The 18,669-nt window shown below is 36.6% G+C and overlaps 1 protein-coding gene across 6 annotated transcripts in view; it reads right to left on the bottom strand.

Moving 5' to 3' along the window:
• Positions 1–18,669, bottom strand: part of LOC107654440 (calmodulin-binding transcription activator 1-like) — a 313,692-nt gene that overhangs the window by 98,815 nt on the left and 196,208 nt on the right. For all 6 annotated transcript variants that reach the window (XM_016441502.1, XM_016441501.1, XM_016441500.1 and 3 more), the window contains exon 4: positions 15,672–15,807. In XM_016441502.1, coding sequence (XP_016296988.1) covers positions 15,672–15,807 — 136 coding nt within the window. The remainder of the gene's footprint in view (positions 1–15,671; positions 15,808–18,669) is intronic.

The raw sequence follows: 18,669 nt of genomic DNA on the forward strand, positions 1-18,669 counted from the left end.
AAAAAACACACACACACACTCACACTCACACACACACACACACACACAGAGAGAGAACCTAACTGACTATTCTATTTGGTGACAACTGTTTATTCTGAATATTATTTTGAGCAAATAAATGCCTTGTACCATATTGCTGTTGCTGTCATTTTATAAAAGCAATAAAATGGAAAAAAAAAAATAAATAAATAAAAAATTCAAGTGCATCAGCACATCAAATCATCTACTTTTACAAGATCTATTTGCCTCATATTGTAACATTTTAATGCAAATTGGTGTTATTTATTTCTTTTATATTAACAGTATCATAAAAGCCATATTATGAATATAATCTGACTACATCGTTTATCGATTAGTTTGACTTACACTTTATAATAGTGTTTGAGTTATTTAATATTTTTTGTACTATGTTGTGTATTTATGTAGTTTTGTGGTTATTATCATTATTAATAATTGTTTTTATTATTATAGTATTTCTTGTACTGTAGTGCTTTGGGTATGAGAAAAGTGCACTTTAAATAAAATGTATTATAATTATTATTATTATTTATGCATGTATGTATTTATTTTTACACTTAACCATGACTAAAGCTCCATTAAAAAAAAATCAATCCTATAAGGCATCCATTATGTTGAGGAAAAAAAAGACAAATATTGATTATAAATATACATTAATTCTGTAACAAAAAAGTTTTCAATAAAATGGTCTAACTTACCAAACATTTTTATGTGCTGTGTATCTGTATGCTTATTAAATTATCACACCATTAGCTTAGCGACATGTTAATGGCAAACTCTATTTCATTCAACTGTGAGTCGAGTCTCCTGCGTCTTTCACATAGTAAGTGCTAGTATTGCATGATAGATGCTGTCTGTAGAGTGTTCCAAATTGTCACTTGTGAGTTAAGATGCTCCCTTAGAAGTCAGCAACCTTTTTAGGCAGTTGACAGCAAGGCAGCTCACTAGGTTTCGGAACGGAGTTCAAATTCACAACACAGCACAACCCTGAATGCCTTCCTGCTTAATTCCTTTCCCTCTCTCTGTTTTCTTGTTCACTTCTCTAGAGACTGTATTTTGCACACTTGCGTGAGCTGCGTGTTTCTCTTCTGTGATTTACGCATTGAAAGGACACTCTGGATTGAGAACGTAATTCTGTTTTTGTGTTTCACTTCAGATGTCTGGCTGAATGAGTCAGCATGGCATGTGTTTATGAGCGTTTAGTGTGTTTACTCGGTCAGGTCTTCTGAGCTCCACGGATCAACCGTACATGTTCGGGAGGGTATTAGCGGCCGCATGCAAGCGTAACCTGCCTGTCATGCCACAAAAAACACAAAGTGAAAAGCGACTCAATTTGCTGCTCTGTAGGAAAGGCTTGTTAGACGCTCTGAATCAATGAGTCACGTGTTTGTCTAGAAGAAAATATATCTTTTATCAAATCAAAAAGGACGTGCTGCGAAACAGTATTTTTTAAAACTGGATTTTTACATTTTTAAAAGAACATGTGAGTGGTTCATACGATGCTAAAGTTGGTTCTTGTGTGGTTGCCACAGCATTGCTATGCAGCTGCTAAAGTGTTGTGCAATCCAATTCACAAACAGATGATTCTTATGAGCCACTTCTTTTATAGAATCAAAAGTTTAATGCAATTCACAAATGACTCTCATGAGCCAGTTCTTTTAAGGTCAGGACACACCAAGCCGACTTCAAAGAACTAGCGGCAACAAAAGCCGACGGTGTTGTCACCTCGCATCGACTGCATCTGGTGTCGTATTGATTTACTTGCGCGTTTTCATCACTTCTGCTTTAATTCTCATTCGCTGAACTGAACATCCAACCAGAGTTCTAACTCTCACCAATGGCCCAGACACTGACTCAACATGAATTGGGCAAACTCTTTCCGATAAGAGCTGACATGCGGAACACTCCAAAAAAACTAGCCCAACAGATGCTCATCGATGGCCCGACGATGGCCGACCGTCAGCTTGGTGTGTCCTGGCCTTTAATTCAAATAGCCACTTTCATTTGAAACAGTCTGTCAAATCCTTCACTCAATGAAATCAGTGAATCATTCAAAGTGGTTACTGAACCTAAATCTGACACTGAACTGTAATTAATCATTACATCAGTGATGTCTCTTTTATAAAAAAGTTTTGTGGACTTAAGGATATAAAATATTGAACTAAAAGTATAGTGCACAGAACTATTTGTATAAATAACTATAAATATGTGAATACATAGCTATAAAATAGAAATAAAATACATAGCACTTTTGTTAACTACAATATTTGGACTTAAAATATTTAATTACAAGAAAAATGTAATTTTTACATTTTGAATGATTAAAGATAAACATTTGATTAAAATTATATAAATAATTTAGTTGACATTTTATACATACATACATATATATATATATATATATATATATATAGTGTGTGTGTGTGTGTATATAAAGCTTTAATGGTATTTTTATTTAAAATTAGGTATTTTATATTTTATTTTATGATGTAATCTAAAATGAGACAAACAAAATAACCAAATATAACAAAATAATAACACAACCCCTGTTTCTTTAACCTCTATGAAGTATAAACGATGCTCATGGTATGTAGAGGAGAAATGACTGTATCAGTTGCTCTTTTAGAGGATACAACGATAATGTATATGGGCTTTCTCTCCATTTCATACACTGAGTCATAGACACACACAACATTCACAACACACAGTACACAAACTCTATAAAACACAGACATGGCACACACCACAACATCAATACTGGAAGGCCACACACACACACACACACACACACTTTGAAGGATAAAAGAGCTTGTGGCCACGAGCCAAGAATGATCTCAATGGCTCCTTCAGCCTTTGCAGGAAAGAGAGGCGTATCGATTGGGTCTCAAGGCATCGCCTGTATCAGTGTGTGTGAGTACACATATATATTTATATATAGGTGAGTGTGTGTCTGTGTGCAGAGTTTGCATGCATGTAAACCCATCCTCCATGTGGGCCTAAAATGGATTATTCAGCAAGAATATTATATGTGGTCTGAGAAACAACGAAAACACACTGTATTCAAAGGAGAGCGGACGAGTGAAGCATGATGGGGAGATCACAACAGTCCATCACAGAACACTGACCCTCATTGATTGAATAAAATATTATTTCCCCACCCTCGATTATCCCGGGTGAGTCCGACATGATTGCATCTTTTTGCTCGGGAAACCACGCTTGCTGCTGTCCGTCTTATCAGACTTACAGCCGGCGATAGAAGCAGAAAGCACACAAGGCAACTTTATACGTCTCCGACCTCCTCCGCTGCCCGGACCGGAGCCCTGCGTCACGGCTGGGGATTGATGCTGTGCTTATTGAACATAACGCTGGACTAAATTGCCTCTCTTGCTTTTACACTGTGAATAATGCAGGAGCCACGTAGTCCTTCGAGCACAGATAAATAATCTATGGTAGCTTCCTGTTGGGTTAAAGCAGGGAGGAATGCAGACACCCATCAAACAGACCTCAAATAGTTGGCCCACTGACTTCAGATCAATTGTTAGTCAGTATGGCTTTTGCAATTCGTTAGAACATTGAGATACATATTCTATACATAATCATATACATATAGAGCTGCTTTATAATAGAAAATCAAGTTGTAATTCTAACTGAAAGTGAACCACTTAACCCTGTTTTTTCATGTTTACTACTGTAAAGCTGCTTACTTCAAAGCAGTCTTTTGCATAAAGCATTAATTAAACGTGATGTGACTTTACTGGAGTGCTGATTGCAAAGCTGCTGCAAACATCCACATTTCTATGATCAGACGCTTTCTTAACTGCTGTTTTCTCACCGCTGTCATGCTTATTGTGTGTTCATTTTTATCATTGAGAGTAAAGCCCACAGGATATTTTTCCATATTCATCTAAACGCTGCTCTCAGCAGAATCAGGATGTTCGCTAACAGTAAACCACTGCTTGCTTATATCGAACTTCTTTTTACCACTAAACAAAGAGCGAAAAATAACTTTGTTGTGAGTATGTCGGGGCTTTTACACATTATAGCGATTTTTGTTTTTATTTTTGTAAAACATTCCCACACTCTACTGGTTTGGCTTCATTTGCATTCCAACATATTATCATAAGCGTGTCTTCTTTTATTGGATTGCATGCAGAAGGGCGGATTTACAGTCTTGCGCTACAGCGCCAAACTGGTCAAAGCGCGTTATTGCAGGCCCTTACATTAGGTCATATGAGATCAACCGACTATGAGATTCAACAACAAAAATATTTCTTTACAATTTTTATTGTCGACATTGTTGAAAATGTCGACTAACCATTTCAGCCCTACCTGTTGAGTTTTACATTCAGATCGAATAATTCATTTGCACAGTGTGGGTTGAGGTGAAGCAAGCACAACAATGTTGAAAATGAGATGCTAAACTATGCCTTTTCTAAAATAACTGGCTTATTTCACCTGGCATGCAATAAAGTCAGAGTCCGAGTCTGTCTGAGTCCATAATCATTCATGATTGCAATCCGAGTCCGAGTCCCGAGACCAAGTACCCCAACTCTATTAACAGCTAAAGTGCTGAGTAAGACAATAAGTCTAATCTCTTGAGAACTATTGACAGCTATCTGAAACCAGGAGCTACATCTCATCTTACATGACATATTTCGTCTTAAAAAAAGAAACACAGCAGTGTTTGTGAATTAATTATATCTGTGCAATCACAGAAACCCGTTTCACGATTAAGCAATTTAGGTTTACGTAGCAGAGAAACATTCCTCCAAATTAGTGTCTACTTTTAGCCCAATCAAATTAAAGTTTGAAAAGTACAGAATTTAATGTGTTTATGGCAGCACTGCTCAAACATCACAAAAAAACAAGATATGAAGAAACACATTAGCCTGAGCTGATACCAGCTGGGATAATTTGGGAAAACGGTTCCTCTTTTCAAGAAACTTTGGCTCCCTGAGCTGGGTGAGATTAGCTTTGACAAATGTACAATATGCTGTTTCATGTCCACAAAAAGCATATGAAAGTCAGCGAGACAGAGTTAGCGAGCGATGGTACTCGATGACAAACACAAATTGACAGCTTCCAGCACCATTGGCAGCCATCTTTTCTTTTCCCGCTCCGGGAACTCCCAGAAGCTCTAGCAATAATCCATATGCTTTTATTTTTCTGCTCTGCACCTCACAAGCTCTCCTCAGAGGCTCCCCCACGATCGTTTTACTCATTCACAAAGTTTCTTTTTGGATTTCTGCCTCTATTTCTTCTCCAGCCTCTTCACCAGGGACTCGAGGTTCGATACATCTACCTGCTGTGAGTTCCAAATTCATTTGAGCGGATTGTAAGGACGAGGAGGAGGGGTGTGGAGAGAATCCTTGAGTGGAGAGATCAGTACTATCACAAACACACCTGCTGAGTCACTCCACTCAAACTTCACCCTCAACAGGCCTGGACAACAGCTTCTGCTGGATTCTGGCCAGTCTAGCGCTGACTTTCAAGTCATGTTGGAATGACTGGATTGACGTCATGAGCACAGTTAGACGCTCTCCAATTACTTTAGAGCAATTTTTCACTCAATTAAAGAATCAAGGTGAAGCACAATAAATTGCAACTGTAAATATTGACTGAACTGTTTCTTTTCTACGCATTTTGCGTACCACAGATAAATAAAAGCGATTATCAACAGCACCTTAGCAACCACTCAGAACACATTACCAACTGCATAGCAACAACCTGGCAAAAACCAAGAACATCTTAGAAACTGCACAGAGTAACACCCTAGCAACCAACCACTCAGAACACCTTAACAATCACATAACAACTACCAAGAACATCTTAGAAACTGCATAGCAACACCCTGACAACCACTCAGAACACTATAAAACCTGCATAGCAACACCCTGGCAACCAACCTCTCAGAACACCTTAACAACCACATAACAACTACCAAGAACATCTTGGAAACTGCATAGCAACACCCTGGCAATCAACTGCTAAGAACACTACAGCAACTACATAGGAACCACTCTGAACATGTTTCCAACTGCATATCAACCCAGATAGACACTCTCTCAATCCTTAAATGTAATTTTTGACTCACTTAAAGAGTCATGGAGAAATTGTAACTAAATATTGACCAAACCGTTTCACTTCTACACATTTTGTTTACTGAAGATGAATAATAGTGATAGAACTTGCTAGAAAATACTACTTATTTAGCTGGTTTATGATGCGCCAGACTAGACCACATTTCCCATCATTCTTTATGGCCACACAAAAATGATAAAATACAGATAAAGCATGAATTACATACCTAATATGCATCTTTTACTGTTTACTGCAACTCTTGTTGCATTAGAGCAGTGTTTCTCAACCCTGGTCCTGGGCGCCCCCCAGCACTGCACATTTTGTGTGTCTCCCTAATCAAACACACCTGATTCAACTCATTAGCTCATTAAAAGAAACTCCAGGACCTGAAATAGGTGTGTCAGATAAGGGAGACATACAAAATGTGCAGTGTTGGGGGGCGCCCAGGACTAGGGTTGAGAAACACTGCATTAGAGCTACAAAGCTTCCTGTCTTTGTCGGAAAGTGAAAAAAGTGGGAAAAAAATGAAATTGCCCAGTGAGTCCAACCAAAATCACTTGAAGCCACATCACAGCATAATTACAACTTCTGAACTTCTAAGTAGGAATTTCCCAAGGGACGCGAGTCTGGGAGGTTTTAGTGCATGAATGCATTTAGCAGATTTTGGCTTTAAGAAATGCTGGCAAAACACTGTGCATGTGGACGAAATGTGGTTAAATCACAGGCTTGCTAGTGAATACAGCTTGTTGATTTGTTTAGATGCATTATATTACATAGCAAAGTATGCGTTCATGAACCACAATTCCACAAAAATATGAAGCAGCACAACTGGTGTCAACTTTGATAATAAGAAATGTTTCTTGAGCAGCAAATCAGCATATTAGAATGATTTCTGAAGGATCATGTGACACTGAAGACTGGAGTAATGATGCTGAAAATTCAATCAATTCATTACATTTCAAACTCATTTAAAACAGTTATATTAAACTGCAATCATTGCTAAGAACACTACAGCAACTACATAGCAACCACTCTGAACATGTTTCCAACTGCATATCAACCCAGATAGACACTCTCTCAATCCTTAAATGCAATTTTTGACTCACTTAAAGAGTCATGGAGAAATTGTAACTAAATATTGACCAAACCGTTTCACTTCTACACATTTTGTTTACTGAAGATGAATAATAGTGATAGAACTTGCTAGAAAATACTACTTATTTAGCTGGTTTATGATGCGCCAGACTAGACCACATTTCCCATCATTCTTTATGGCCACACAAAAATGATAAAATACAGATAAAGCATGAATTACATACCTAATATGCATCTTTTACTGTTTACTGCAACTCTTGTTGCATTAGAGCAGTGTTTCTCAACCCTGGTCCTGGGCGCCCCCCAGCACTGCACATTTTGTGTGTCTCCCTAATCAAACACACCTGATTCAACTCATTAGCTCATTAAAAGAAACTCCAGGACCTGAAATAGGTGTGTCAGATAAGGGAGACATACAAAATGTGCAGTGTTGGGGGGCGCCCAGGACTAGGGTTGAGAAACACTGCATTAGAGCTACAAAGCTTCCTGTCTTTGTCGGAAAGTGAAAAAAGTGGGGAAAAAAATGAAATTGCCCAGTGAGTCCAACCAAAATCACTTGAAGCCACATCACAGCATAATTACAACTTCTGAACTTCTAAGTAGGAATTTCCCAAGGGACGCGAGTCTGGGAGGTTTTAGTGCATGAATGCATTTAGCAGATTTTGGCTTTAAGAAATGCTGGCAAAACACTGTGCATGTGGACGAAATGTGGTTAAATCACAGGCTTGCTAGTGAATACAGCTTGTTGATTTGTTTAGATGCATTATATTACATAGCAAAGTATGCGTTCATGAACCACAATTCCACAAAAATATGAAGCAGCACAACTGGTGTCAACTTTGATAATAAGAAATGTTTCTTGAGCAGCAAATCAGCATATTAGAATGATTTCTGAAGGATCATGTGACACTGAAGACTGGAGTAATGATGCTGAAAATTCAATCAATTCATTACATTTCAAACTCATTTAAAACAGTTATATTAAACTGCAATCATATTTCACAATATTACTGTTTTTACTATATTTTTGATTAAATAAATGCAGACTTGGTCTCTCTTTTTTGAGACTTCTTTTCAAAAACCATTTAAAAAATCATACTTTTCAAACTTTTGAACTGTAAATCTGCTTTTTAATATGTTTTTAAGATATTTGTACATAAATCTGACGCAACACTTTCCAGATGAAGCTCTCTCTTATAGATTTTCCCACCAATATGCGTGTGCTTACAAGGTTTTCATACTAGATCAGTTCTCCTTCTCTCCCTCTACTGGCTCGAAGGTCAAAAAAGACATAAGAACTGTGCCAGTTCTTCTGGCTGTATCTTGGTCAGTCTCTCTCCCTTAATCAAGCAGCATTAGCCTGTATGTTTCTCCACTTTTCTCTAGGCATTAGCAGCCATTCTAATAGCCTTGATTTATTCCTGTTGGTTTAATCTGCGAGTCTCCAGGCGAACTGAACAACTCACACGATGGATGCACATCTGTTACGTCTTCGGTCTTATGCTGTTCGGGTGGGGGTGTATTTGTGTATCTACACACAACAGATGTGTGTGTACATTCAATCATAATGCGCACAACAGAGGCTTTATTTGCTAGACAACTTGGGCCGGTGGAATTGGTTTTTACGACAGTACACGCTACGTCACACATGCCGCACAGAGTCTGTCAAAACAAAACAAACTAAACTAAAATTAATAGGCTTAAATATCACAACTGATGGGAAAAAAAGTAAATGGCACAAAGCAAATCGGATTAAATAGAGCTATTAGTATAACAGTTTGCCTCACTGCAGAAAAATTCCACGAGATGTTCTTTTCCTCTACAAATAACCAAGTTCTTCAGTGTTCCTCATGGGGGAATCGCAACCAAAGGAAAAAAAAAAAAATCTCTCTATATATATATAAAAATGATCATTACATTTTTTTTGTACTGACATTACTCTCATGTTTAATTTTTTTCTGTGTATTTCATTTTATTAATGTGAAAGGTTTTTAGTGTAAAATGTACTGTAAAATGTTTTTAAGTAAATTCAACATAAATTAATGGCAGTACAACATATAACTGTAATATATAATTGTTGTATAAGAAATAGACTTTAAAAATAGGCTTCAATTTCATTATACTATGAAAATTATATTCTGAACTATAATTTCTATAATTATAATATAATTTTAAACAATTATAATATAACTATAATATATATTTTTTAGATAAAATATGCTCTGGCCATGTTCTTGATAGTTACATTTTTTTTGTACTGACATTACTCTCATGTTTAATTTTTTTCTGTGTATTTCATTTTATTAATGTGAAAGGTTTTTAGTGTAAAATGTACTGTAAAATGTTTTTAAGTAAATTCAACATAAATTAATGGCAGTACAACATATAACTGTAATATATAATTGTTGTATAAGAAATAGACTTTAAAAATAGGCTTCAATTTCATTATACTATGAAAATTATATTCTGAACTATAATTTCTATAATTATAATATAATTTTAAACAATTATAATATAACTATAATATATATTTTTTAGATAAAATATGCTCTGGCCATGTTCTTGATAGGTTTGGTGAGATTTGGTGACACACACACACAATCAAGATCACATCCCCACTGGCTTCAGTCACAGCTCCATCATCTTAGTTTCCTTTAATAGTGAAATTACCTAACTACTGCAATTATCCTCTCTGTCGCTGAGGCTACCGCTCCCATGGCTACTGCCGCCATCGCTAGGTAACCAGGGACTCCGGTGGATGCTGGTAAATGGCTTAGTTCTTTATCAGAGCAAACAGAGCTAGTGTGGGGATCTAGAGAGTGCTTTAATGTGTTTGGTGTCCAGAGGGCAGGAATGGCTTTTGATGGAGAGCTCAGGGGCAGGTTTGGGGTTCATTTCTGTCCCTTTAGAAGCGCTCTGGTGAACTGGTACCTGATACTGCTGTTCAAGTACCAAGTGTATATTGTGAGTTTGCAGTCTGAATGAAATGTGATAGGATAAAAGGACAAATAATACAAAGATATCAAATGAATGAATGAATAATAAAAGGTCAATGAGCATAGATTGAGTATGTTTGTTTGTACAAACATTCAAACAAATGACTTTTATGAGCTGGTTCTCTCATCAGTGAATCTTTTTGAGTGAATCTTTCATTAAAAGAACCGTAGAACCAACACAGTAAGAGTCATCTGTTTGTATGATTCAAACAAATGATTCTTTTGAACTGGTTCTTTAAATGGGTCTGATTTTTTTTCAAAGAACCAGCTCATACAGTACAAGTCATTTGTTTGTATAAACATTCAATGAAATTACTCTTGTGAGCTGGTTCTCTTAATCTTTTTGATTCATTGATTCATTAAAAGCGAGTGCGAGTGATTTGTTTGTTAGTCATCTGCATATAGTCTTAAGCCCGATTCGGACGGTAATTGTTTCTCTTGGGGATGTTAGCTATTTTCAACATTTACAGGGGTTAGTCTGTGATTTTATTGTCGTCTGAATCCAGAATGTCGGTATTTTTCTCCCACCACCTGCATAAAAATCCCCAGCCGAATTACCTACTGTTTTTTGACAAACACCAAGGTGGTGTGGGAATTTAATTGCCATCCGAATCCACATCTTTGAGTTTACAAGAAGAAAACGATTCAAAATTCACAGTTTAAATCTTTTTTGACCACTTCCGACATCATACGGTAACTGTTGCACTTTGCTGTAATTGCCATGCATATTTAATACTGAAATGCTGGAAAGTAGCTTCAAAAACAATATTTCATAACTGAGTGTGAGTTGTTAAGAACAAAAAGAAGAAAGAGAAGAAAAGCACGTATTAACATCTGAAATGGGTCATCATTATGGCAGCAACAGGAATATAATAAAAGTGTAAAATATGTATTATATACAATTATATACATAAAAATATAAACCAAGCAGCTTTATGGATACCTATATCAACTATAGTGCATCTATCTTCCGATTTTTAAACAGGAGATTTAAATAATCAAATAATAAATAGGATATTATAAAATATGAATTTATTCTTATCGTTCCAAGCATATGACATTTTATTTACAGCACGTGAGCAGCACATGAGCAGCGCGTTCCCGGGTTCGCATCCGAATCTGGTTTCATGTAAATACATTTTTTACAGACGTCCACATGAGAAACAATTACCGTCCAAATAGGGCTTTTAAAGAACTGTAGTAAGTAAAAATATGCTGTTTAAATCTAAAGGTCAGAAAGAAGATGTAAAAATGAGCTAAATTATGATTTCCTTTTTTTAGTGTAAGAAATGCTTGACTAAAACAAGGAGGAATATATGCTACAAATTGAATAATATTTCCCATTTAGAAACTGCAGAGATGCCCTGCAGAGCTTTTTCATTTGAACTCTATATCTCTCTCAAGCTTTTGGGCATTTTGTGTCATTGTGCCAAAATCCCCTCAGTGGATGAGCGTGTTTCCGCTTGTCTCATAGAGCCAAAATAAAACACATTTGAATCTGATTTAAGTCCTAATGTACGCTAATGTACGCTTATTTCGCTTGATTGGATTCAGAAATAAGAAATGTGCTTATTGGTTGAACATACACACAAACGGCCTGAAATATCTGTATACCAATATAAAGTAAAATGCAGATTTCCAAAGGGACGAATCTCTGGGAATAGTTCTGGTCTAGGATTTTACATCCTAAAACATTTAACTATGCAACCAGCCAAGTAGAAAACAAACCAAAAGACTCGCCACCATTGCCCTTTTAGCCCAGTGCAGGTGAAACAATCATCAGTCAGAATGTCGTTGTTCATTCAGACCTGCCGTCCCTCGAGACAGAAACATCTTGTATGATTATTGATTCAACATCAGCTGTCCACCCATATACTACCCTGTTTTCAACGCGTCAAACAAATTTGGAGGAATGATCCGCATTGAAAAATGCCCAGAGGGATGTTCTATAGTGGAGTCTGCGATCGGCACCACAAATAATGCTTTTACAAATACACATTTCATCCCTGTCATATTTCCTTAGCTTGTGTTGTACTAAATGGTAGAACTGTTATATGTTATGCATTACATCTGCCTGGAAATTATGTTTTAAAGGGATTGTTCGCTTAAAAGAATATTTTGTCATCATTTTGTCATGATATGAGCTACTTCCTTGTTTGAAACTGAGGTTTACTGTTGACATTAATATATGGAAGAAAAATTGTGTGAATATTCCTTTAAAACATTCTTATAATAGGCTAAAATTGTATTTTTTTCCCACAATTAAGTGATTAATCTGGTTATAATATTTATTTTTATCATTTAATTGTTTTCTTTAAATTTGATAGAAAATGGAATATTTAAAGATGTACATTATACTGTACAAAAGTAATACAAGAGTAATATATTTCTGTTACACTTATCTCCATAAATGTTTGAGCTGACATGAGGGTATTTTCACGCTGCTCTTTTCAAAACAACAAAAGCATACAGTGACCACAGACATTCAAGCTCCAAAATGGGAAAAAAAAGTACCTTTTTTACAACTCGTTTTGACTAATTCATTAAAGGAACCTGTCCATTAGAGTCATTTGTTTGTACAAACATTCAAATATGGAAGTGATATGAGCTACTTCCTTGTTTCCTGAATCTTTTTGACTCTTGAATATCAGTGCCTCTTGTTGACCGATTCATTAAAAGAACCAGCTCATAAGAGTTATTTGTTTGTACAAACAGGTGAACAATTGACTCCTATGATCTGGTTTTGTTAGTGAATCAGTGAATCATTTTGACAGATTCATTCAGCTCATTTTTTATTTGTTTTTTAGAAGCATTATATCTTACTGGAAATGACATTTTAAACAGACTGTTCACTTAAAAATGATCATTCATGTCATGTTTACTCACCCTCACGTCATTCCAGCTCCAAAAGAGTACTATTAACGAAGTCCATGCAACTTGTCACGAATGATTCATTAAAAGAAATAACTGATAAGGGTAATTTGTTTTACAATCATTCAAAAAGAGGACTCATATGAGCTGTAACCTTTAGTGAATCATTGAATCTTTTTGACTGATTTATTAATCATGAGAGTAATTTGTTTGTGCAAGCATTCGAACAAATGACTCTTGTGAGCTGGTTCAATTAATTAATCAATGACTCTTGATGACTGAATCAAGAAAGGTGCTGTTCTTTTCAAGACAACAAATAGTATATAGTGACCAGAGGCATTCAAGCTCCAAAACGGACAAAAAAGTACCATAAAAGAAGTCCTTGATAATTTTTTTGAATGATTAATTAAAAGAACCAACTCTTCAATACAACAAAGGGCATTTAAGCTCCAACATGGACAAAAAAGTACCATAAAAGTAGTCCATATAACTTGTTCATTTTATAGAGACCCTTCTGAAGACATACAATATTTTTGTGAGAGGACTAGGGTTGGGTACCGTTCACATTTTAACCGGTATGGTACCGGTATCGGTACCTGAATTTCTGAAAAAATAAGTCCAAAAGTCTAAATTTCAACAATTTTAACAATAGGGCCCTTCAAACCCCCCCCCCCCAAAAACAAAAACAAATTCTTGTTTTCATTTTTCAAATAAAGGCATTAAACATTTATTTTAAATCAAATGAAAATTAAACCTTTTTATTTTTTGGCAAACAAACTGAGGTTTACTGTTGACATTAATATATGGAAGAAAAATTGTGTGAATATTCCTTTAACACATTCTTATAATAGGCTAAAATTTTATTTTTTCCCCACAATTAAGTGATTAATCTGGTTGTAATATTTATTTTTTATCATTTAATTTTTTCTTTTTAATCGTTTTCTTTAAATTTTATAGAAAATGGAATATTTAAAGATGTACATTATACTGTACAAAATCTGGTTGTAATATTTATTTTTATCATTTAATTGTTTTCTTTAAATTTGATAGAAAATGGAATATTTAAAGATGTACATTATACTGTACAAAATCTGGTTGTAATATTTATTTTTATCATTTAGTCGGTACCCTTAAAAGTACCAAGTTCGGTACCCAACCCTAGAGAGGACAAGGTCCACATTTAATCTCATTTGCTCATATTCAAACTTGGCAAGGCAAACATCATTGGTTCTTGAATATCATAATCAATTGAGACAATTTTAAAAGACTCAGAATACAATGCACATTTGACTCAGAATATGTCAACTGAACAAGATTTATGATACTTTTATGCTGTTTTTTATTTTGTCATTTTTGACTTTGACAGCCCCAGTTGCCATTAGCTTTAGCAGGATAGAAAAGAACAGGCTGGACATTATGTTGAACATCTCATTTTGTGTTTCATAGAAGAAATAAAAGTCACAAGGTTTTGGAATGACATGATGATTACATGACTGTAATCTTTGCATAATCCATCCCTGTAAAGGCTCAACATGCCAGCAATGTGTTATGTTAAACGTTGTCTCCGTCTCTAACTGGCCTCATAAAGCTCAGGCACACGGCTCAGGTGAACGATACAGGTAGAGCGTCAGAGGAGACCGGCACAGCCCACACTCATCCGTGTGTTCGTTCTATCACGCCGCTAAATCGACAATGTGCTGACATTTCTCTTCATTAGAGTCAGTGAGCGGGAACGCGGGGACCGGAGACATGCTTCATTACGGTTCTTCATTTAAAGGGGTCATGCCTGAGCTGATACATTAGAGTTATCCGCACAGGGATGCGCCGCGGCCAGCGCTACGAGGGGGGGGTGGGGGGGGGGTCATGTGCAATGGACATACACACACAAACACATCCTCACTCACACAAGTTAACATGACGAATACACTTAAACCAACAAAGGATTTCTGAAAAATAGACACCAGTTTTCTCTTCAATTGAATGTACAGGAAACCTGTTCGAAACAACCACTGTATTTCCAATCCATTTGATGACACTAAAGCCAGATGTAACCTCCAAAAAACAGTTCTGTCAGGACCACTATCGTCAAAGATGATTGACAATTAGCATACAGTTTGGATTGGCGGTATGGTTCTGTTCTGGGCAAGAACTCCCTGCGCCTCCATGCAGCCTAGCATGGATGAGAGCAGGGAGAGCAGCGATAACCCCCCCAGGGTAAACAGAACAGAACCAACATAAATGTATTGCAGATATCGTTAAAGTTCAATCATTTTATGTACACATTTTAGAATTAGTCTGATTCAAGGAGAATCAGAAGGCTGAATCCCAACTGACAGAGGAGGAGTTGGGGATGGAGGAGGGTAATTAGCTATTGAGCAATGCGAAAACTGCTGATAATACTGAGGGACCTTATATATGAATGCTTAGATAGGTGTCGTATTCCCATAGGTAGATGGGGATCAGCTGAAGGTCAGCTGATGCGAGCTTGACTAACGTGACCTGCCAGAACTAATGCTATGCTTGATGTTTGTCAGTCTGTGCATCTATGAGGCTTCCCACTGTGGAGAGATCATGATCGTATCACGTTACTAAGAGCGAACCGCATCTCACCTCGACTCCCTGCACTTTGAGCTTCATGTGATCCTCCCGCGTGGTTTTCCCATCTTTCCTCTTCTTCCAGCAGTACCCATCTTTTCTGTACTTCACCTTCTTCCTGTTGTAGAGGATCATAGACCCATTCTGCGGCCTGAGACAGAGAGAAAGAGACTGTTTAGATGACACGGCTATCAGGAGGTGGATTTGTTTTAGCACAAAAAAGGCTCTTGAGGGAAAACAAATGCTTAAATGTAGATGAAAAGTAGTGATTTAGAAAGTTTTTTTTTTTTTTTTAACCAAAGACAAATAAGGTAAGGCATACAGAAGAGTAAAACAAAATTATTATTATTATTATTATTATTATTATTAAGACAGACTGTAAGAATCTTCATTTCAAAGACGGCTCTTTATCTGGCTTTTACATTTAAAGGCAAAATAAAATATTTAAAAAATAATAGCAATTTTGTATTATATATTGTATTGTATTGCATTTGTATTATATATATATATATATATATATACTGTATATATATATCTCAACCTCTCAAGTTAGTAGCACAGGAATATTTTACAGCATAGAGCATTCGGAGTAAACCAACCTACTTCAATTTACACACTCATGAGTGCAGAAAGGATTTCCCCCAAAATAATTCATAATTCCAGTAATAATAAAATACTTTAACACACCAATGACTAGAGCCTCTATTGCTCAGAGCTGATGTGAGGAACCTACAGCTCATTATTATCATAACTGTACCAGAGATGGAGTAATACACGTTAGTTTGACGGAGTGCCTTCCAGACCACAGCAGTAGCAGGATTAATATCACATTGAGGCCCTTTATGTGGCCCGTCCGTTCCCATTTATACTGGAGGTTTATTGCCGGCTCTGCGTTTGTAGAAAACTCTTCTCTACACACTTCTTGGTTTGACACAGAAACAGTCGGTCTTGGGACTATATGTAATGGGAATTGGTTCGATGACTGTTTATTGGTTCTGTCATGTGCATTGGCTGGTTCTGCTCATTTTTCAGCTGTGACGACTGATGCCATGGGAATGTTTCCTGGGTGCCGTTTGCCAAAACAAATGTGGAAGGCAGAAGTGGCCTGCCAGCATATGCCACGGCGTGTAGGCTGAGGCCAGCCTCAGAAACCATCAGAACAAATGTGTGGGAGAGATGCATGTGATCATTGGTTTGTAGTTAGTTTGGGACTTTTTGACACTTTTTAGTCAAAGTCAACAGGGACATGAAGTCAGAATAACTCAGAATCCAAACCGCATTTCTTGTACAAGGGCCACGGCTCAATGTATATGGAGCATTGATGCCCATTTAAAGCATGTAATCTCTCTTAGGAGGCAAGTGTTTATGTTCTTGGATTCTCCGACAGTCTTTGGATGTATCGTTTAAGATAAAGCATGGAGGAGAATCTTACACTGTGTATGCAGCGTGTTTGCAATGACGAGTCAGATGGAGAAGGATTTGACAGGTTAAACAGACTGAGAGATCTATATTCTTTGGAGGAAATGAATCATTTTCTCAATGAAACATTTGGACAGTCTGTTAAGGTTGATGACTATTTTGCTGACACAGAAAAAATGTATTAGGCCCATTGCAATTGTGCAAAAGATCTTCAGTTTTGCTAGACAAAAGTGGTATCGATTGAGGAAACATGTCACTGCAAAAAAGTCTCCAAGTCAAATAAAACCTAAAGAAGTTATTACTTCATTTTGATTTAACAGATGCATGGCAAATTAAATTTCCAAACGTAAAACAATATACATGGGTGAAGGTCAGGAATGGAAGAGTGAGTGCAGCTAGATTAGATAGATTTTGTATGTCACAAATTAACTGATAGTTCCATTAGACCAATTGGTTTGTCTGATCATCATTGTGTAACGCCCCTGTGGACTGTTTGTTGTGGTTTCTTCCCTTTGTGTTGGTTTAGCCCGTCTAATCATTAGTTAATCACCGTCATTGTGCTCACCTGTCTGCCTCTAATTATTCACCCCATATTAGTTCCTGTCTGTCTGAGCATTGGTGTCGGTTATTGTTAATGTTACCCCGAGTGTGTGTCTCACCTACCTGAACCTGCCTTGTTGTGTCTACAACCTCCACACACCCATTTCCGTGACACATTGGACCGTAATTAACATTACTTCCTAAAAAGGGAGTTTTAACTCAGCTTAAGAATCTTAATTGTCCTCAAAATATCGCAAAAAAATGCAAACAGCTTCAACAAATTGCCATTATTATTATTATGCTTAAAGCATTATACAATTTCTTGTTTATTTATTTATTTTTTGTTTGTTTTCTTTTGATTTTGCTATAAAAAATACGACTTGGAAATGTTTTCATCAGATTCCCCCACACAGTGAGCGATTATAATTCTTCTTAGCAGTGGAAATTCAAAGAAATATGTTTCCCCATTAAGACACAGGTGAGCATTTTGTATCGAACACTTCTCAGAATGCTTAATATTTTAACAGGCCTATTTATCGTGAGTGTGTTCAAGCCATTTGCTCGGCTCCTTTTCCTCGGGACCTTTGGGTAAGCCATTTTCTTTTTTAATTGAAGGCAGTTTGTTCCAGAAAAAAATGAAGCACTTTAGCAGGGGAATGTGAGGTGGGCCCGGAGCACATTTCCGAACAAGAGCTCTCTTTTGCGTCCTCTTTCTCTCTCCTTCTCTGTGTACTTAGGCGATCCAATTAATCTTATCAGAATTATACATATTTATACATGGAGAGCAGGGCGAAAGGAACGCTAACCATTCTGTTATCACACTTGGATGACAGGATGCCTCTTCTGTTTCAGAGACTTAATGTACCAGACAGAAATGGAAAATACGGACAGGGAAGAAGTGTTCTTAAAGGGATGTAGTTGGGAATACTGTCTTATTCAAAGGGTGGCATATGTTTGATTAAACACAGTCAGTCGATTTAACCGTGTAGGACTTGAGCAGAGCTTTAGATATCTGTATAATGAATAATAAATGGGATTGTAATGCTTTAGAATG

The sequence above is a fragment of the Sinocyclocheilus anshuiensis genome, unplaced genomic scaffold (assembly GCF_001515605.1).
Source record: "Sinocyclocheilus anshuiensis isolate Anshui unplaced genomic scaffold, SAMN03320099.WGS_v1.1 scaffold527, whole genome shotgun sequence".
Classification (NCBI taxonomy): domain Eukaryota; kingdom Metazoa; phylum Chordata; class Actinopteri; order Cypriniformes; family Cyprinidae; genus Sinocyclocheilus; species Sinocyclocheilus anshuiensis.